This window comes from Mesoplodon bidens (assembly GCF_964165515.1).
Source record: "Mesoplodon bidens genome assembly, chromosome: 13".
NCBI classification, from domain to species: domain Eukaryota; kingdom Metazoa; phylum Chordata; class Mammalia; order Artiodactyla; family Ziphiidae; genus Mesoplodon; species Mesoplodon bidens.
The window spans coordinates 76,144,949-76,162,480 of NC_138169.1; the positions used below are offsets into that span (position 1 = coordinate 76,144,949).

Here is a 17,532-nt window from a genome sequence, read left to right on the forward strand (position 1 = left end):
ATTACCTTTAAAGAAATAAGCAATCAGAAGAAGAGCTTTTGAGGTTCTCAATATATTTTAAATTTTATTTTATATCTTAAATAATATATAATTCTAAATAATAAAATAATATTAATTTATGTCAAATTATTAGAATATATCTTAGACCTTACTATAAGCCATTAATTTAAAAAAATTAACTATTATAATTTTGTATATGATGAGATTGGCTAGGGTGGTATGGCCATAGACTGAATCTGAAAAGAACCTCAAAATATCGTTTCTCCAGCTCCCTTACCTGGAAAAAAGATTAAACCTCGTAAGACAGAACACTGTCTTTCACTGTCATTGCTAAAACCATATCCATGTTTAATCAAAACATGTATCAACTTTGCCAAGGTCATTTGGATTTCTCTTCTGAACTTATGAGGTGCCAGAAAATGGAATTTTAAAAGAGGTCAATAAGTTGAGTAGATGGACAAGTCAAATACAACAAATACTTTAGAGACTATTGACTGCTCAATCTATACCTTTGGAACGACATTCACTCAGATGCTTGATCCACACCCATCCTCCTACTTTGTCATTAATAATGTCATGTAAAATTGAAAGAAATGTTCTGCTTTTGATCTATTTCCCTTAGGCCTATTATTTGTCTAAAAAAGCACACACTTTTTCAAAAAGAGAAATTAAGTTGAATTGATAGAATTGGGTCTTCATAAAACCACACTGATTACTACCCAGTACCTTGGGTCTTTTTTGGCTTTTAAGTAATCAATCAATTGATTTTCAGTCCCTTAACTTAAATGCTGTTCAAAGATAGCTTGAAACATACAATTTTCAGAATGTTCTTTATTCTATATGAGCATGATCTTCCATCTTCCAGCATACCATAAACAATTGTTTCAAGTCCACTCTCCTCTTAGGCAGGCCACAAAGCAGAAAACTTTTTAATTTCATCAAACCTAAGATACCATGAATCCTCATCACTGTTTTATTTTTAATTTTTTTAACATCTTTATTGGAGTATAATTGCTTTGCAATGGTGTGTTAGTTTCTGCTGTATAACAAAGTGAATCGGCTATACGTATACATATATCCCCATATACCCTCCCTCTTGCATCTCCCTCCCAATCTCCCTATCCCACCCCCCTAGGTGGTCACAATGCACCCAGCTGATCTCCCTGTGCTATGCGGCGGCTTCCCACTATCTATTTTACATTTGGTAGTGTATATATGTCCATGCCCCTCTCTCACTTCGTCCCAGCTTACCCTTCCCCCTCCCCATGTCCCCAAGTCCATTCTCTTCGTCTGCATCTTTATTCCTCTATTGCCCCTAGGTTATACAGAACCTTTTTTTTTTTTGTAGATTCCATCTGTATCTGTTAGCATACGGTATTTGTTTTTCTCTTTCTGACTTACTTCACTCTATGTGCAAGACTCTAGGTCCACCCACCTCACTACAAATAACTCAATTTCATTTCTTTTTTATGGCTAAGTAATAGTCCACTGTATATATGTGCCACATCTTCCTTATCCATTCATCTGTCAATGGACACTTAGGTTGCTTCCATGTCCTGGTTATTGTAAATAGTGCTGCAATGAACACTGTGGTACATGACTCTTTTTGAATTATGCTTTTCTCTAGGTATGTGCCCAGTAGTAAGATTGCTGGGTCATATGGTAGTTCTATTTTTAGTTTTTTAAGAAACCACCATACTGTTCTCCATAGTGGCTACATCAATTTACATTCCCACCAACAGTGCAAGAGGGTTCCCTTTGCTCTACACCCTCTCCAGGATTTATTGTTTGTGGAATTTTTGATGATGGCCATTCTGACTGGTATGAGGTGATACCTCATTGTAGTTTTGATTTGCATTTCTCTAATGATCAGTCATGTTGAGCATCCTTTCATGTGTTTGTTGGAAATCTATTTATCTTCTTTGGACAAATATCTCTTTAGCTCTTCTGCTCATTTTTGGATTGGGTTGTTTTTTTTGATATTGAGCTGCATGAGCTGCTTGTATATTTTGGAGATTAATCCTTTGTCAGTTGTTTCATTTGCAAATATTTTCTGCCATTCTGAGGGTTTTCTTTTTGCCTTGTTTATGCTTTCCTTTGCTGTGCAAAAGCTTTTAAGTTTTATTAGGTCCCATTTGTTTATTTTTACTTTTATTTCCATTTCTCTAGGAGGTGGGTCAAAAAGGATCTTGCTGTGATTTATGTCATGGACTGTTCTGCCTATGTTTTCCTCTAAGAGTTTTATAGTGTCTGGCCTTACATATAGGTCTTCAATCCATTTAGACTTTATTTTTGTGTATGGTGTTAGGGAGTGTTCTAATTTCATTCTTTTACATGTAGCTGTCCAGTTTTCCCAGCATCACTTATTGAAGAGGCTGTCTTTTCTCCATTGTATATTCTTGCCTCCTTTATCAAAGGTAAAGTGACCATATGTGTGTGGGTTTATCTCTGGGCTTTCTATTCTGTTCCACTGACCTATATTTCTGTTTTTGTGCCAGTAACATACTGTCTTGATTACTGTAGCTTTGTAGTATAGTCTGAATTCCGGGAGTCTGATTCTTCCAGCTCCATTTTTCTTTCTCAAGATTACTTTGGCTATTCGGGGTCTTTTGTGTTTCCATACAAATTGTATAATTTTTTGTTCCACTTCTGTGAAAAATGCCACTGGTAGTTTGATACGGATTGCATTGAATCTGTAGATTGCTTTGGGTAATATAGTTATTTTCACACTGCTGATTCTTCCAACCAAAGAACATGGTATATCTCTCCATCTTTCTGTATCATCTTTAATTTCCTTCATCAGTATCTTATAGTTTTCTGCATACAGGAATTTTGTTTCCTTAGGTAGGCTTATTCCTAGGTGTTTTATTCTTTTTGTTGCAATGGTAAATGGGAGTGTTTCCTTAATTTCTGTTTCAGATTTTTCATCATCAGTGTACAGGAATGCAAGAGAATTCTGTGCATTAATTTTGTATCCTGCTACTTTACCAAATTCACAGATTAGCTCTAGTAGTTTTCTGGCGTCATCTTTAGGATTCTCTATGTATAGTATCACATCATCTGCAAACAGTGACAGCTTTACTTCTCTTTTCTGATTTGGATTCCTTTTATTTCTTTTTCTTCTCTGATTGCTATGGCTAAAACCGCCAAAACTATGTTGAATAACAGCGGTGAGAGTGGGCAACCTTGTCTTGTTCCTGATCTTAGTGGAAATGGTTTCAGTTTTTCACCATTGAGAACGATGCTGGCTGTGGGTTTGTCATATATGGCCTTTATTATGTTGAAGTAAGTTTCCTCTATGCCTACTTTCTGGAGGGTTTTTATCATAAATGGGTGTTGAATTTTGTCAAAAGCTTTTTCTGCATCTATTGAGATGATCATATGGTTTTTATTCTTCAATTTGTTAATATGGTGTTTCACATTGACTGATTTGCATATACTGTAGAATCCTTGCATTCCTGGGATAAACCCCATGTGATCATGGTGTATGATCCTTTTAATGTGCTGTCAGATTCTGCTTGCTAGTATTTTGTTGAGAATTTTTGCATCTATGTTCATCAGTGGTATTGGCCTGTAGTTTTCTTTTTTTGTGACATCTTTCTCTGGTTTTGGTATCAGGTGATGGTGGCCTCATAGAATGAGTTTGGGAGTGTTCCTCCCTCTGCTATATTTTGGAAGAGTTTGAGAAAGACAGATGTTAGCTCTTCTCTAAATGTTTGACAGAATTTGCCTGTGAAGCCATCTGGTTCTGGGCTTTTTTTGTTGGAAGATTTTTAATCACAGTTTCAATTTCAGTGCTTGTGATTGGTCTGTTTATATTTTCTATTTCTTCCTGGTTCAGTCTCAGATGGTTGTGCTTTTCTAAGAATTTGTCCTTTTCTTCCAGGTTGTCCATTTTATTGTCATACAGTTGCTTGTAGTAATCTCTCATGTTCCTTTGTATATCTGCAGTGTCAGTTGTTACTTCTTCTGTTTCATTCCATTGATTTGAGTCTTTTCCCTTTTTCCTTGATGAGTCTGGCTAATGGTTTATCAATTTTGTTTACCTTCTCAAAGAACCAGCTTTTAATTTTATTGTTCTTTGCTACTGTTTCCTCCATTTCCTTTTCATTTATTTCTGTTCTGATCTTTATGATTTCTTTCCTTCTGCTAACTTTGGGGGTTTTTTGTTCTTCTTTCTCCAATTGCTTTAGGTGTCACTTTAGGTTGCTTATTTGAGTTTTTTCTTGTTTCTTGAGATAGGATTGTATTGCTATGAACTTCCATCTTAGAACTGCTTTTTCTGCATCCCATAGGTTTTGGGTCATCGTGTTTTCATGGTCATTTGTTTCTAGGTATTTTCTGATTTCCTCTTTGATTTCTTCAGTGATCTCTTGGTTATTTAGTAGTGTACTGTTTAGCCTCCAATGTGTTTGCATGTTTTACACTTTTTTTCCTGTAATTGATATCTCCTCTTATAGCGTTGTGGTAAGAAAAGATACTTGATACAATTTCAATTTTCTTAAATTTACCAAGGCTTGAGTTGTGAACCAAGATATGATCTACCCTAGAGAATGTTCCATGAGCACTTGAGAAGAAAGTGTATTCTGTTGTTTTTGGATGAAATGTCCTATAAATATCAATTAAATCCATCTTGTTTAATGTGTAATTTAAAGCTTGTGTTTCCTTATTTATTTTCCTTTTGGATGATCTGTCCGTTGGTGAAAGTGGGGTGTTAAAGTCCCCTACTATGACTGTATTACTGTCAATTTCCCCTTTTATGGCTGGTACCATTTGCCTTATGTATTGAGGTGCTCCTATGTAGGGTGCCTAAATATTCACAATTGTTATATCTTGTTCTTGGATTGATCCCTTGATCATTATGTGGTGTCCTGCTTTGTTTCTTGTAACAAACAATTTTTATTTTAAAGACTATTTTGTCTGATATGAGAATTGCTACTCCAGCTTTCTTTTGATTTCCATTTGCACAGAATATCTTTTTCCAACTCCTCACTTGCAGTCTGTATGTGTCCCTGAGTCTGAAGTGGGTCTCTTGTAGACAGCATATATACGGGTCTTGTTTTTGTATCCATTCAACCAGTCTATGTCTTTTGGTTGGAGCATTTAATCCATTTACATTCAAGGTAATTATCAATATGTATGTTCCTGTTACCATTTTCTTAATTGTTTTGGGTTTGTTATTGTAGGTCTTTTCCTTCTCTTGTGTTTCCTGCCTAGAGAAGTTCCTTTAGCATTTGTTGTAAAGCTGGTTTGGTGGCACTGAATTCTCTTAGCTTTTGCTTGTCTGTAAAGCTTTTAATTTCTCCGTCGAATCTGAATGAGATCCTTGCTGGGTAGAGTAATCTTGGTGGTAGGTTTTTCCCTTTCATCACTTTAAATATGTCCTGCCACTCCTTTCTGACTTGCAGAGTTTCTGCTGAAAGATCAGCTCTTAACCTCATGGGGATTCCCTTGTATGTTATTTGTTGCTTTTCCCTTGCTGCTTTTAATATTTTTTCTTTGTATTTAATTTCTGATAGTTTGATTAATATGTGTCTTGGCGTGGTTCTCCTTGGATTTTTCCTTTACGGGACTCTGCGCTTCCTGGACTTGATTGACTACTTCCTTTCCCATATTAGGGAAGTTTTCAATTATAATCTCTTCAAATATTTTCTCAGTCCCTTTCTTTTTCTCTTCTTCTGGACCCCTATAATTCGAATTTTGGTATGTTTAATGTTGCCCCAGAGGTCTCTGAGATTGTCCTCAATTCTCTTCATTCGTTTTTCTTTACTCTGCTCTGCGGTACTTATTTCCACTATCTTATCTTCCAGGTCACTTATCCTTCCGTCCGCCTCAGTTATTCTGCTACTGATTCCTTCCAGAAAATTTTTAATTTTGTTTATTGTGTTGTTCATCAGTTTGTTTGCTCTTTAGCTCTTCTAGGTCCTCGTTAAACATTTCTTGTATTTTCTCCATTCTATTTCCAAGATTTTCGATCATCTTTACTGTCATTACTCTGAATTCTTTTTCAGGTAGACTGCCTATCTCCTCTTCATTTTTTTGGTCTGGTGGGTTTTCACCTTGCTCCTTCATCTGCTGTGTATTTCTCTGTCTTCTCATTTTGCTTAACTTACTGTGTTTGGGGTCTCCTTTTCACAGGCGGCAGGTTCATAGTTCCCGTTGTTTTGGGTTCTGCCCCCAGTGGGTGTGGTGGGTTCACTAGGTTGTGTAGGCTTCCTGGTGGAGGGAACTGGTGCCTGTGTTCTGATGGATGAGGCTGAATCTTGTCTTTCCGGTGGGCAGGACCGCATCCAGTGGTATGTTTTGGGGTGTCTGTGAACTTACTATGATCTTAGGCAGCCTCTCTGATAATGGGTGGGGTTGTGTTCCTGTCTTGCTAGTTCTTTGGCATAGGATGTCCAACACTGGAGCTTGCTGGTCACTGAGTGGAGCTGGGTCTTAGCGTTGAGATGGAGATCTCTAGGAGAGCTCTCGCCGATTGATATTATATGGGGCCAGTAGGTCTCTGGTGAACCAATGTCCTGAACTCGGTTCTCCCACCTCAGAGGCTCAGGCCTGACACCTGGCCGGAGCACCAAGACCCTGTCTGCCACACAGCTCAGAAGAAAAGGGAGAAAAGAAAATAATAATAATAAAAGAAAAATAATAAAATAAAGTTATTAACATAAAAAATTTAAAAATGTATATTATTAAAATAAAAAAGTAATTAAAAAAGAAAAAAAAAGAAGAGAGCAAACAAAACAATAAACAAATCCACCAATGATAACAAGCACTAAAAACTATACTAATAAAAAACGGACAGAGAGAACCCTAGGACAAATGGTAAAAGTAAACCTATACAGACAAAATCACACAAAGAAGTATACACATACACACTCCCAAAAAGAGAAAAAGGGAAAAAAAAATATATGTATATATATAAAAAAAAGGAAGAGAGCCACCAAATCAATAAATAAATCTACCAGTGATAATAAGCTCTAAATACTAAACTAAGGTAAACATAAAACTAGAAATAAATTAGACGCAGAAAGCAAACCCCAAGTCTATGGTTGCTCCCAAAGCCCACCACCTCAGTTTTGGGATGATTCGTTGTCTATTCAGGTATTCCGCAGATGCAGGGTACATCAAGTTGACTGTGGAGGTTTAATGCGCTGCTCATGAGGCTGCACAGAGAGATTCCCTTTCTCATCTTTGTTCCCACAGCTCCTGGGGTTCAGCTTTGGATTTGGCACCACCTCTGCACGTAGGTCACCCTCTGGCATCTGTTCTTCACCCAGGCAGGAGGGGGTTAAAGGAGTAGCTAATTCAAGGGCTCTGGCTCACTCAGGCCAGGGGGAAGGAGGGGTATGGAATATGGGGCGAGCCTGTGGCGGCAGAAGCCAAAATGTTGCAACAGCCTGAGGAATGCCGTGTGTCCTCCCGGGGAAGTTGTCCCTGGATCACGGGACCCTGGCAGTGGCGGGCTGCACAGGCTCCCAGGAGGGGAGGTGTGGAGAGTGACCTGTGCTTGCACACAGGATTCTTGGTGGCTGCAGCAGCAGCGTTAGCATTCCATGTCCATCTCTGGAGTCCAAGCTGACAGCCGCAGCTCGCGCCCGTCTCTGGAGCTTATTTAGGCGGTGCTCTGAATCCCCTCTCCTCACGCACCCCAAAACAATGGTCTCTTGCCTCTTCGGCAGGTCCAGACTTTTTCCCAGACTCCCTCCCGGCTAGCTGTGGTGCACTAGCCCCCTTCAGGCTGTGTTCACGCAGCCAACCCCAGTCCTGTCCCTGGGATCTGACTTCCGAAGCCTGAGCCTCAGCTCCCAGCCCCCACCCGCCCCGGCAGGTGGGCAGACAAGCTTCTCAGGCTGTTGAGTGCTGGTCGGCACTGATCCTCTGTGCAGGAATCTCTCCACTTTGCTCTCTGCACCCCTGTTGCTGCACTCTCCTCTGTGGCTCCTTAGCTTCCCTCCACACCCCACCCCCTGTCTCCTCCAGTGAAGGAGCTTCCTAGTGTGTACAAACTTTTTCTCCTTCACAGCTCCCTCCCAGAGGTGCAGGTCCCATCCCTATTCTTTGGTCTCTGTTTTTCCTTTCTTCTTTTGCCCTACCAAGGTACATGGGGAGTTTCTTGCCTTTTGGGAAGTCTGAGGTTTTCTGCCAGCATTCAGCAGGTGTTCTGTAGGAGTTGTTCCACATGTAGATGTATTTTTGATGTATTTGTGGGGAGGAAAGTGATCTCCACGTCTTACTCCTCTGCCATCTTGAAGGTCCTCCCTGACACATCCCTCATCACTGTTTTATACATCACTTAAAACACACACACACACAAAAAACCTCCTACTAATTTGAATGTTAGAATGCTTTCTCATTCCTTTGTTTGTAGTTACTGGAAAAGCCCTTGCAGACACAGACATATTTGCTTCACTAATATCAGATTTATTCCCTGCTGTTTCCATACCATTTTACCTACACAGCAACTTTTGTTTCAATGTTGAATCGTAATACAATATTTCTGAAGACATTTTAGAAGGCAGTAAAGTTCAACACATGTATTACCAACAAGTGCAGAACTCAACCAAAGTACAACATGAATGACTTTGACCAGGTTTGGCTAGCACAAATGGTGACAACTACATCCTACCTCTCTTTGGGCCTGCAGCAATTATAAGATGCTATCAATTGGAGAAGCAACCCTATTTCCAAAATGTCAAAATACAAAAAAATGTGTATCTTTAAATCACTGAAATATGGCAATGTAAAGTCTGTATATATCATCACTCAACTAGTATCAATATGTTAATACACTGAAAAACTTTTGCACTACTCAATATAACAACATTTTTGGGTTTTAGGCCCTCCCTAGGTACTGGGGAATAAAAATCTGACTAACTCATAATTTTTGCTTTTTAGTATCATGAAGGCAACCAACACAGAAAGAAATATGTATAACACAAAATAAGAAGAGCCGTAATGGAAGTAAGACAAAGTGCTATGGGGAAAGAAGAGGGAATGATTAATGCTGCTTAGGGGAACTGCATTACTATTTTGTAACATAATTTTCATTACTCAATTTTCAAGGATGTAATAACTTCATTTTTATGTGCTCCAACTCTAGGAAATTTCTTGAATTTAACTTGGGTTCTCAGACACTACTACTCTTTGATTTACTATTTAAATATGTAAAAACAAGTACAAAAACTTATCTAGACAGAAATGTCAAACTCATATCAATTATGGGCAATTTAAAGTTTAGGGTATTTAAGGCAACGTTTTCTTTAAATTTTAAATAATAAAATTATTTAAGGGAGACAATAATCTTAAATAACATAAAAATCACTGAGTAACTTATTTAAAAAGAAATTTTAACAATAATTAAAAACTCGCTCTAGTCTTTCAACAGTGCTAGAAAAATTGGATGTCTATATACAAAAAAAATAATAATAATAAAGAACCTTGATTCATAGCTACAAAAATAAACCCAAAATAGATGACTTACCTAAATGTGAAAACCTAAAACTATAAAATTTCTAGAAGAAAACAGAGAAGAAAGTCTTTGTGACCCTGATTAGGTAATTTTTTTAGATATGACACAAAAATCCCAGTCTACAAAATAAAATGTGATAAATGAGACTTCATCAAAATTAAGAGTTTCTTTTCTTCACTGATAAAAGAGTGAAAAAAAATAAATCACAGATCGGGAGAAAATATTTGCAAATCACCTGTCTGATAAAAGGCTTTAATATAAAATATATAAAGAACTCTTCAAGAAGATATAAGGATGCTCAACATCATTAGGCATTAGGGAAATGCAAATCAAAACCACAATGAGATACCACTTCACACCCAGTAGGATGCTAAAACCAGAAAAACTGACAAAACCAAATAATGACGTGGATGTGGAGCAACCAGAACTCTCATACATTCCTGGTGGGAATGCAAAATGGTACAGCCACTTTGAAAATAGGTTTGGAAGTTTCTTATAACGTTTAAAATAGGCTTACCAAATAATCCTGTGATCTCACTCCTAGGTATTTACCCAAGTGAAATGAAAACCTATGTTCCCACAAAAACCTGTATATAAATGTTCATAGTAGCTTTATTCATAACCATCAGAAATTGGAAACAACTCAAATGTACCTCCAGTGGAGGATGGATAAACAAACTGTGGTACATCCATACAATGGAATACTACTTGACAATAAAAGGGACAAACTCCATATTCACAATGACATGAATGAATCTCAAATGTACATGTTAAGTGAAAGAAACCAGACTCAAAAGACTACATACTGAATGACGGCATTTATATGACATTCTTGTAAAAGGGACACAAAATAGATCAATGGGTGCCAGGGGGGTGGGATCTGACCACAAAGAGGTACTGATTAGGGCATAATGGGGTGATGGAACTGTTCTTTATCTTTATTATCATAGGAGACACATACATAACTGTATACATTTGTCAAAACCTACAAAATTTTACACTAAAAAAGATGAATTTTAATGTATGTAAGTTACCACTTTTTACAAAATTCATACCAAATTAGAAAAATGACTTAAAATTAAAGGAACAACATATTGTGCCTAGCTCAAACCTAACATAAACAATCAGTGTCCACTTTGGGTTACTTCTACATAAGGAAAGAATTCTAAAAGAATACAGTGTAATTTACCAGGAAAGATAAATGTCTAGACTTAAAAGAGTAGTATAAATAAAATAAACTGGTAAACCTATTCCTTCAAATTTATTGAAACCTGAGTGGCAGATTTCCCTGTTTATGAAAACCCTGCCTTTTGACTAAGAACTACGGACGCAGGGCGGCTGGTGGAAATGGCCACTTTGTTCAAATGGGAACGGTGGACTCCATGAAACGAAGAGTACAAAGTATGGTGCTAAGTAAATACAGGACCAGTGGTAAACCAACAACAGCAATAAAACAAACAAAAAACTTTTTGTTAGAATTTGAAAATAACAAATTTAGTTAAAGCAATTCCTATTGCTGTTTGTTTCTCAAAAGCAAACCAGTTGCTTAGACACACGTCTCTTTCTAATATGAAATGTGCTGATATTCAGCACATTTTATGAAAAAGGGACAAATGAATGAAATGTTTAGCTAGAAAAACTTGTCATCACCAAGTTGACATGTGACTTTTAAGCTTTAGTAACTGCTTCACTATCCTCTGTAATTATAAAATTGAGTTTCCATCATTTTTAAATTACTAATGATATTTTGAGGTAAGTGTTGCTTTAAACTTTTATACATTTTTGTCAGTTAAAAAAAAAAAAACACAAATGGATTATTCTTGAGATGGCATTCAAGTCCACTTTCTGCCCTAAAGTGCTGTATTTATTTTGACATAAAACATTCTGAAGGTAGAGATAGATTCAAAAAAGGAAACACCAAAAAAGTTATATTTTATGCCATGGGGTTTTATTAGACAAAGTTACACTTTTGGGGGTGAGCCTTGAATGAGGAATTTACAAATCAAGAGCAGCATTTCTCCTCTGACACAGCGTAACCACATCAGCTTAGGCCAGTCTGCTAGCTCGCTGAGTCTCAGTTTCTTTCATTGTAAAATGAGGCATTGGATTAGGTTTTTAAAAAAGATTGTCTATGATAAACTAAACACACAAATATTAATCTGACACAGTGCTTTGAGAACCTTTGTGAGGTGCTTATTGATAGTTTATTGGAATAAAATCACTATTGCCTTTGTACTCAAGAATTGGGTTTTTTTAAAGGAAGAAAACAGAAGAGCCTAGGCCTCAGTTGTATGGATATATTGAAACAGAACTCAAACTCTCTCTTAATCATCGTGACACCTTTTCAAATGAACAAGCATTTCTAAAGATGACCATGCTGATTAAAGAGCAGACAAGTTAAGTCAGTCCTGCCCAGGGTACAGTGGCTTTCTTCATCAGCAAACTGGCTTCCTTTAGCATCCTCCTGACTTTCTTTACCCAAATTGTTGAAACTGACATTAAGACCAAGAACCATGGAACAAAAGAAAAAATGCCCTTATTTTTCCTCTTGCCTCTTTTCCACCATTTTAGTGCATTTGAGAATCTACCCACTAGCCAGCAGTATCATCCATCCTCTAGAACACTGACGTATATGCTCCTAACTAATCTATTTTCCTGTCATTTACTTTTCAGCCCCTGAGTTTTGAAACCAAGAAAAGCTACACCTTAAAAGTGGAGGGAGCCAATCCTCACCTAGAGATGCGTTTTCTGAACCTAGGCCCATTTCAGGACACAACCACAGTGCACATCAGTGTGGAAGATGTGGATGAGCCCCCTGTGTTTGAACCTGGCTTTTATTTTGTGGACGTACCTGAAGATGTGGCAATTGGAACAACCATACAGATCATTTCTGCCAAGGATCCAGATGTAACCAACAACTCAATCAGGTTTTTCTACACATTTCACCTTATCCTTATATCCTGGAATCTTCCCTTATATCTAATTTTCTAGCACTTTTTCTCTGCTTCTTCCATCTCTGAACACTCTATATCTTTAAATTCTTTTTTCTTAAATAACATGGACTTTCCATGTTATTTAGAAATGAAGTACCATTATGTCTACAACTCACTGTCAGCTGGTTCAGCAACACACATACACACACCTCTCAATTCCCAATTGTGGCCTTATTGACATTTGGGGGTGTATAATTCTTTGTTGAGGGGGCTGCCTGTTCAATGTATTGTACAATGTTTAGCAGCATCTCTAGCCTCTACCTACAAAATGCTAGTAGCACCCCCTGAGTTGTAACAATCTAAAAAGTCTCCAGATATTGCCAAATAGACAGATAGACAGATGTCAAAACATTAAAAATCATTGAATCTTAGTGGTGAATATAAAGGTGATTACTGTACATTCTTTTTTTATGAACCTTTGACTTTTTTACTTTAAAAAATGGAAAAAATAACATATATAAACACATATTTCCATATACTATACAAAGAACAGACACAGAAACTACTACTGTCGTCAACAGCTTTGATGCCATGTAGACTGGCTTTCTATTGCAAGCCCACATAACAACCTCTCCAAAGTATGTTTTGAACATCAAGATTCCAACCTAGATGCTTCCCCCTCAGGATAGGGGTAGAGAGCTGCTCTTAGAGCCATGGCCATCTCCTGTTGACTATGGAACCAAAGTGCAAACCGCTGGTGGACAGATGACACTTCAACCTTCCAGAGCAACCGCCAAGCCTCTGAAGCTTGACACAAAAGATCAGGATTTCAAGGCTGTCTGAGGCCATCTGTCACATTAATTGTTGAAAGCCACACAAATGGATCCAGGGCTTTAGTGCAGATAGCACATTTTAAACACACCCTGATTCATCAAAGGCCTTTTCTGTCAGCCGGTTACTTTCCTCACCTGGTGCCATTTTGTATTTAATGAAAACGTGCTTTTGCAGTTTAATAAAGATGGTTCTCTCCTGAGTTTAACTATACTGGGGGAAATCTGCTTCCTCTAACCAATTAGCAAACATTTTACATTTTCAGGCATTAAAATGGCTAAAATTATTTTGCTTGAATTCTGATATTTGATTTTTAGAAGAAAACTAAACTTTATGAGCTATAACAATTTTATAGAAGTGATATTTCAACCTTAAGCTTTTTAAATATATAAGAGAAGTTAGTGGAATCATATTATCCCCAAAACAACAACACAAATGAAACCAATTCTATTATAAATCTATATTTGTAATATAAATATTATATTTATATCAGAAGCCAAGAATATATATCTATCTTCTGATTAATCTATTCATATCAGAGACACTACTGTGGGAAAAAACTCTAGAGAATAAAACTTTATGGAGGGAAAGTGTTTGAAATAAAACAAGCACAGTTTGAAAAAAATCAGATCTCATTTCTAAAAGAGTCAATCAATATCCAGTGGATACTTCCACATCTTCTTTCCAGATTCTGATTCTGGACTCCTACATGGTAAGCACTGGAAATATGATTTTGTCAGGAGTCACACTACTAAATGACAAGCAAAAGAGACTGAAAGCAGTCAAGAAACAAGGAAATTCACACACACACACACACACACACACACACACACACACCACCCCCCCCCCCCTAGAGTGAATGTGCACTATTCAGGACTAAACTCGTTATCTCAACACATATCTAGGAAGGAAAGAGAAACACCAGCAGGCCTAGATCCACTGCTGGCATGGAGCAAAATGAGGATACAAAATGAGGGAATCCTGTCTGGCTAACAGAAAATGCTACTTCAGATGATGAGCCACTGAAAACTATCAGTTGGCTGGCATGGCACTGATGCAATTATTAGCATCAGGGAGGTCTATAGTGGGGTGCCTGTGTAGTCCAATACATCCCAGTCAGGAGGAATCCAAGAGTGAACAGGCAGGAGGCACAGAGCAGGGTTCACTGGGCTTATTCTAGGGCAGGGTTCTAGGTCTTGAAAGAGAAACTGGCAAGAACAAGGCAACAGCCACAGACCTGGAGGTAACAAGATAAGCGTTCAGGCACCGGGGATAAAGCAGAATTCCACTTATCATAACTAGAGATAATCGTCCCTCTGCATTTCGGTTGGAAAGAAGGAACAGAATTCATATTGTGAGATAGAGTCTCTGACCCTTTGTACTGTCCCACAGGAACAAAGAATGGTCTCTGGAGCCAAGCAGAACACAAGGGGTCCTGGATTCTGAGAAGGAAAAGCACCTAGAAGTCAAATCTCTGGCTATTACTTAATAAACCCATTTGGAAAGTACTGTCCTATATTATCTTTCACCAAATTGCTTGTTTTCTCCTTATTTATCCTATAAAAGTTATTTTCTTTTAAAAATAATTTGAATATGCCATATGCCCCTTGTCTATCTTGTGCATTTTTGCTACAAATAAATGAGGTTCACATTCCTAAAAAGAAAATGCATATTAAATCACCCCAAAAACAACATACCACCTGAGGTTCAAATGCTATGGATAAAAGGTCACTGAACTTTTTAAAAAGATTATCAGGACTTTTATAATCTCATTTCTAGAAAGTTTATGGTATGTTCAGGCATATAAGCTGGTCATCATTTATTAGTAAAGCCCAAAACTAAGTCTCCAGATTTAGCTATATGTACATGAAAAATACAATGTTTGGATCACCTAAATTTTTAATAAATGCTCAAGGAATTTCTAGCAAGCAGGAAACTGAACCATTAGGCAACTGAAATACACTCCTGCTTGTATGGAAACAGCTTGTCCCCCTGTGCCTTCCTAGAGTGTGTACGGATTTAGGGAGCCTGTCCATGACACCCTACCTCCAAAATCACTCCTAAATTCAGAGAATGTCCTCAGCCAAGTAAACAAGCAGGGAGCTCAACGAACACCAGCTATTGTTGGCTGAAGGCAGTTTTGTATGTGTATGTTATGCCTATTCTGCCCACAGCAGGTGAGAATGTTATGATTAGAGAAAGGAAAACCACCTACGTAATTCACTAGTGTGTCCCAATTGCTTCATTTTCTATCTGTATCTATGCCTTTAAATTTGTTCTCTTGAGTCCTGAAAATTGGCCCAGTGTCCCATTCAGAGTAATGAATGCTATCACTGCCTCAATTCAGGCCCCGCTTGGGAAATGGAAGAGGAATTCCACTTGAGGGAGGCTTCTCTGAGGCTGGCCCGCAGCGTTTCCTCTCAGTGTGTCAGCGGGCAGTACTGTCATGGGTTCTGCCAGTTATTTCCATCACTCCATCTCCCCTACCACCTGTGACATTTGCTATGGCGTTGTAGGTTTGAATGCAGGAAGCTGGTTCATCATAGGCTGCCTCTCCCCTCGGCATTATGCCTACAACTTGGAGAGCTGCCATCAGGGTTACGGCTCTGTGGGCTGAATGGCTGGCTTTTCTCCTGTTTGGGGAGCTGAAAGAAAAGACTGTCAGGAGCCAACCAGTATTTTTTTTCTAAGATAAATTCAAATCTTAAAATAGCCAGTAAACTTTAAAACTAAATCACTAAATCACTAAAAAAGAACGCTCCAGTTAATTTTAAATTAACTTTGTAGGCATGTGTTTATTCTTTATTAAATAGTCAACTGTCGGCTATCGTGGCTTAATCTAATCTTCAAAAAAGAGTTAAGGCTTTGTTTCCTTAAGCAATCTCCTACATTCCATATGCCTAGGTTTGATTCCCAGCCGTGCAACCTTGGGCCAATGTGTGAACCTTTCCATGCTCCAGTTTTCTCACCTGTAAAATGGAGATGATAACAGTACCTACCTCATAGGCTTATCGTGGGGATTATATGAGTCAATACAAGTAAGATGTTTAGAGCAGTGCCTGGCTACGGTAACAGGGTCAGAAGCAGAGAGAAGCATTACTTTACTTATTTAAATTTCCCAACACTTGGAGAGTTAGAACTGAAATGTTTCCAACTTCTCCAGCCTTTAGTGGTCACCTTTCCCTTTAATTCCTAATTCTCTGAACAGTCATCCTGAATCTCTGCAGGAAAAAATAAATACTCGAAACAAAATACTTTACCAAATAATACATATACTGGTATATACTGTATATATGTATATCTATTTATATATATTGAAACAAAAGTTTTACCATTAATATTTACCCTTACTGGAATACAGTCTGGCATACATATACATGTTCTTTCTATACTAGTCACAACCCACCATATTTATTTCAGATTGAAAAACAATGCACTAAAGTAAAGAAACTACTTACTCCCAACAAATGGGCAGTATTTCCCAGTTTCAACAACTTTAAGATAGAGACTGCAATTGCTGGCAACATTTCTTTTTCTTTTTTTTGGCCATGCTGCGCAGCTTGTGGGACCTTAGTTCCCTGACCAGGGATTGAACCCGGGCCCTGGGCAGTGAAAACCCGGAGTCCTGGACCACCAGGGAATTCCGCTGGCAACTTTTTTTTCAATTAATTTTTACTGGATTATAGTTGATTTAAAATGTTGTGTTAGTTTCAGGTTTACAGCAAAATGAATCAGTTATACATATACATATATCCACTCTTTTAGATTCTATTCCCATAGAGGTCACTGAAGAGTATTGAATAGAGTTCCCTGTGCTATACAGTAGGTTCTTATTAGTTATCTATTTCATATATAGTAGTGTATATATGTCAATCCCAATCTCCCAATGTATCCCTCCCCCCCGCTTCCTCCTTGATAACCGTAAGTTTGTTTTCTACATCTGTGACTCTATTTCTGTTTTGAAAATAGGTTCGTTTGCACCCGCTGGCAAATTTAAATGGAATTTTGAACCCAATATGTTACAATAGCTTATATATATAATATATAAGAAACAGAATCATTTATATATAATTTACAGTATATAATATATTATATATACAATAGTTCATATATAAACACATGTATGTTTCAAATCTTACTGTTAGCTGCAAATTATTAGCGGTGTAACTGTATGAAAGTGACTTTACTTCTCTAAGCCCTAGTTTCCTGTTAGGTGAGATAATAGCTACGTCCTAGAGATGCTGTAGAATTTAAAAAGAAGCTATAGATAAATACAGCCCATCCTGAACTCTCCAGAGA

The 17,532-nt window shown here is 37.6% G+C and overlaps 1 protein-coding gene across 1 annotated transcript in view; it reads left to right on the forward strand.

The window, feature by feature from the left end:
* Window positions 1-17,532, forward strand: part of CDH20 (cadherin 20) — a gene marked incomplete at both ends in the record, with an annotated part of 56,772 nt that overhangs the window by 18,907 nt on the left and 20,333 nt on the right. Inside the window, one exon of the mRNA XM_081252588.1 lies at window positions 12,143-12,396. Coding sequence (XP_081108714.1) covers window positions 12,143-12,396 — 254 coding nt within the window. The remainder of the gene's footprint in view (window positions 1-12,142; window positions 12,397-17,532) is intronic.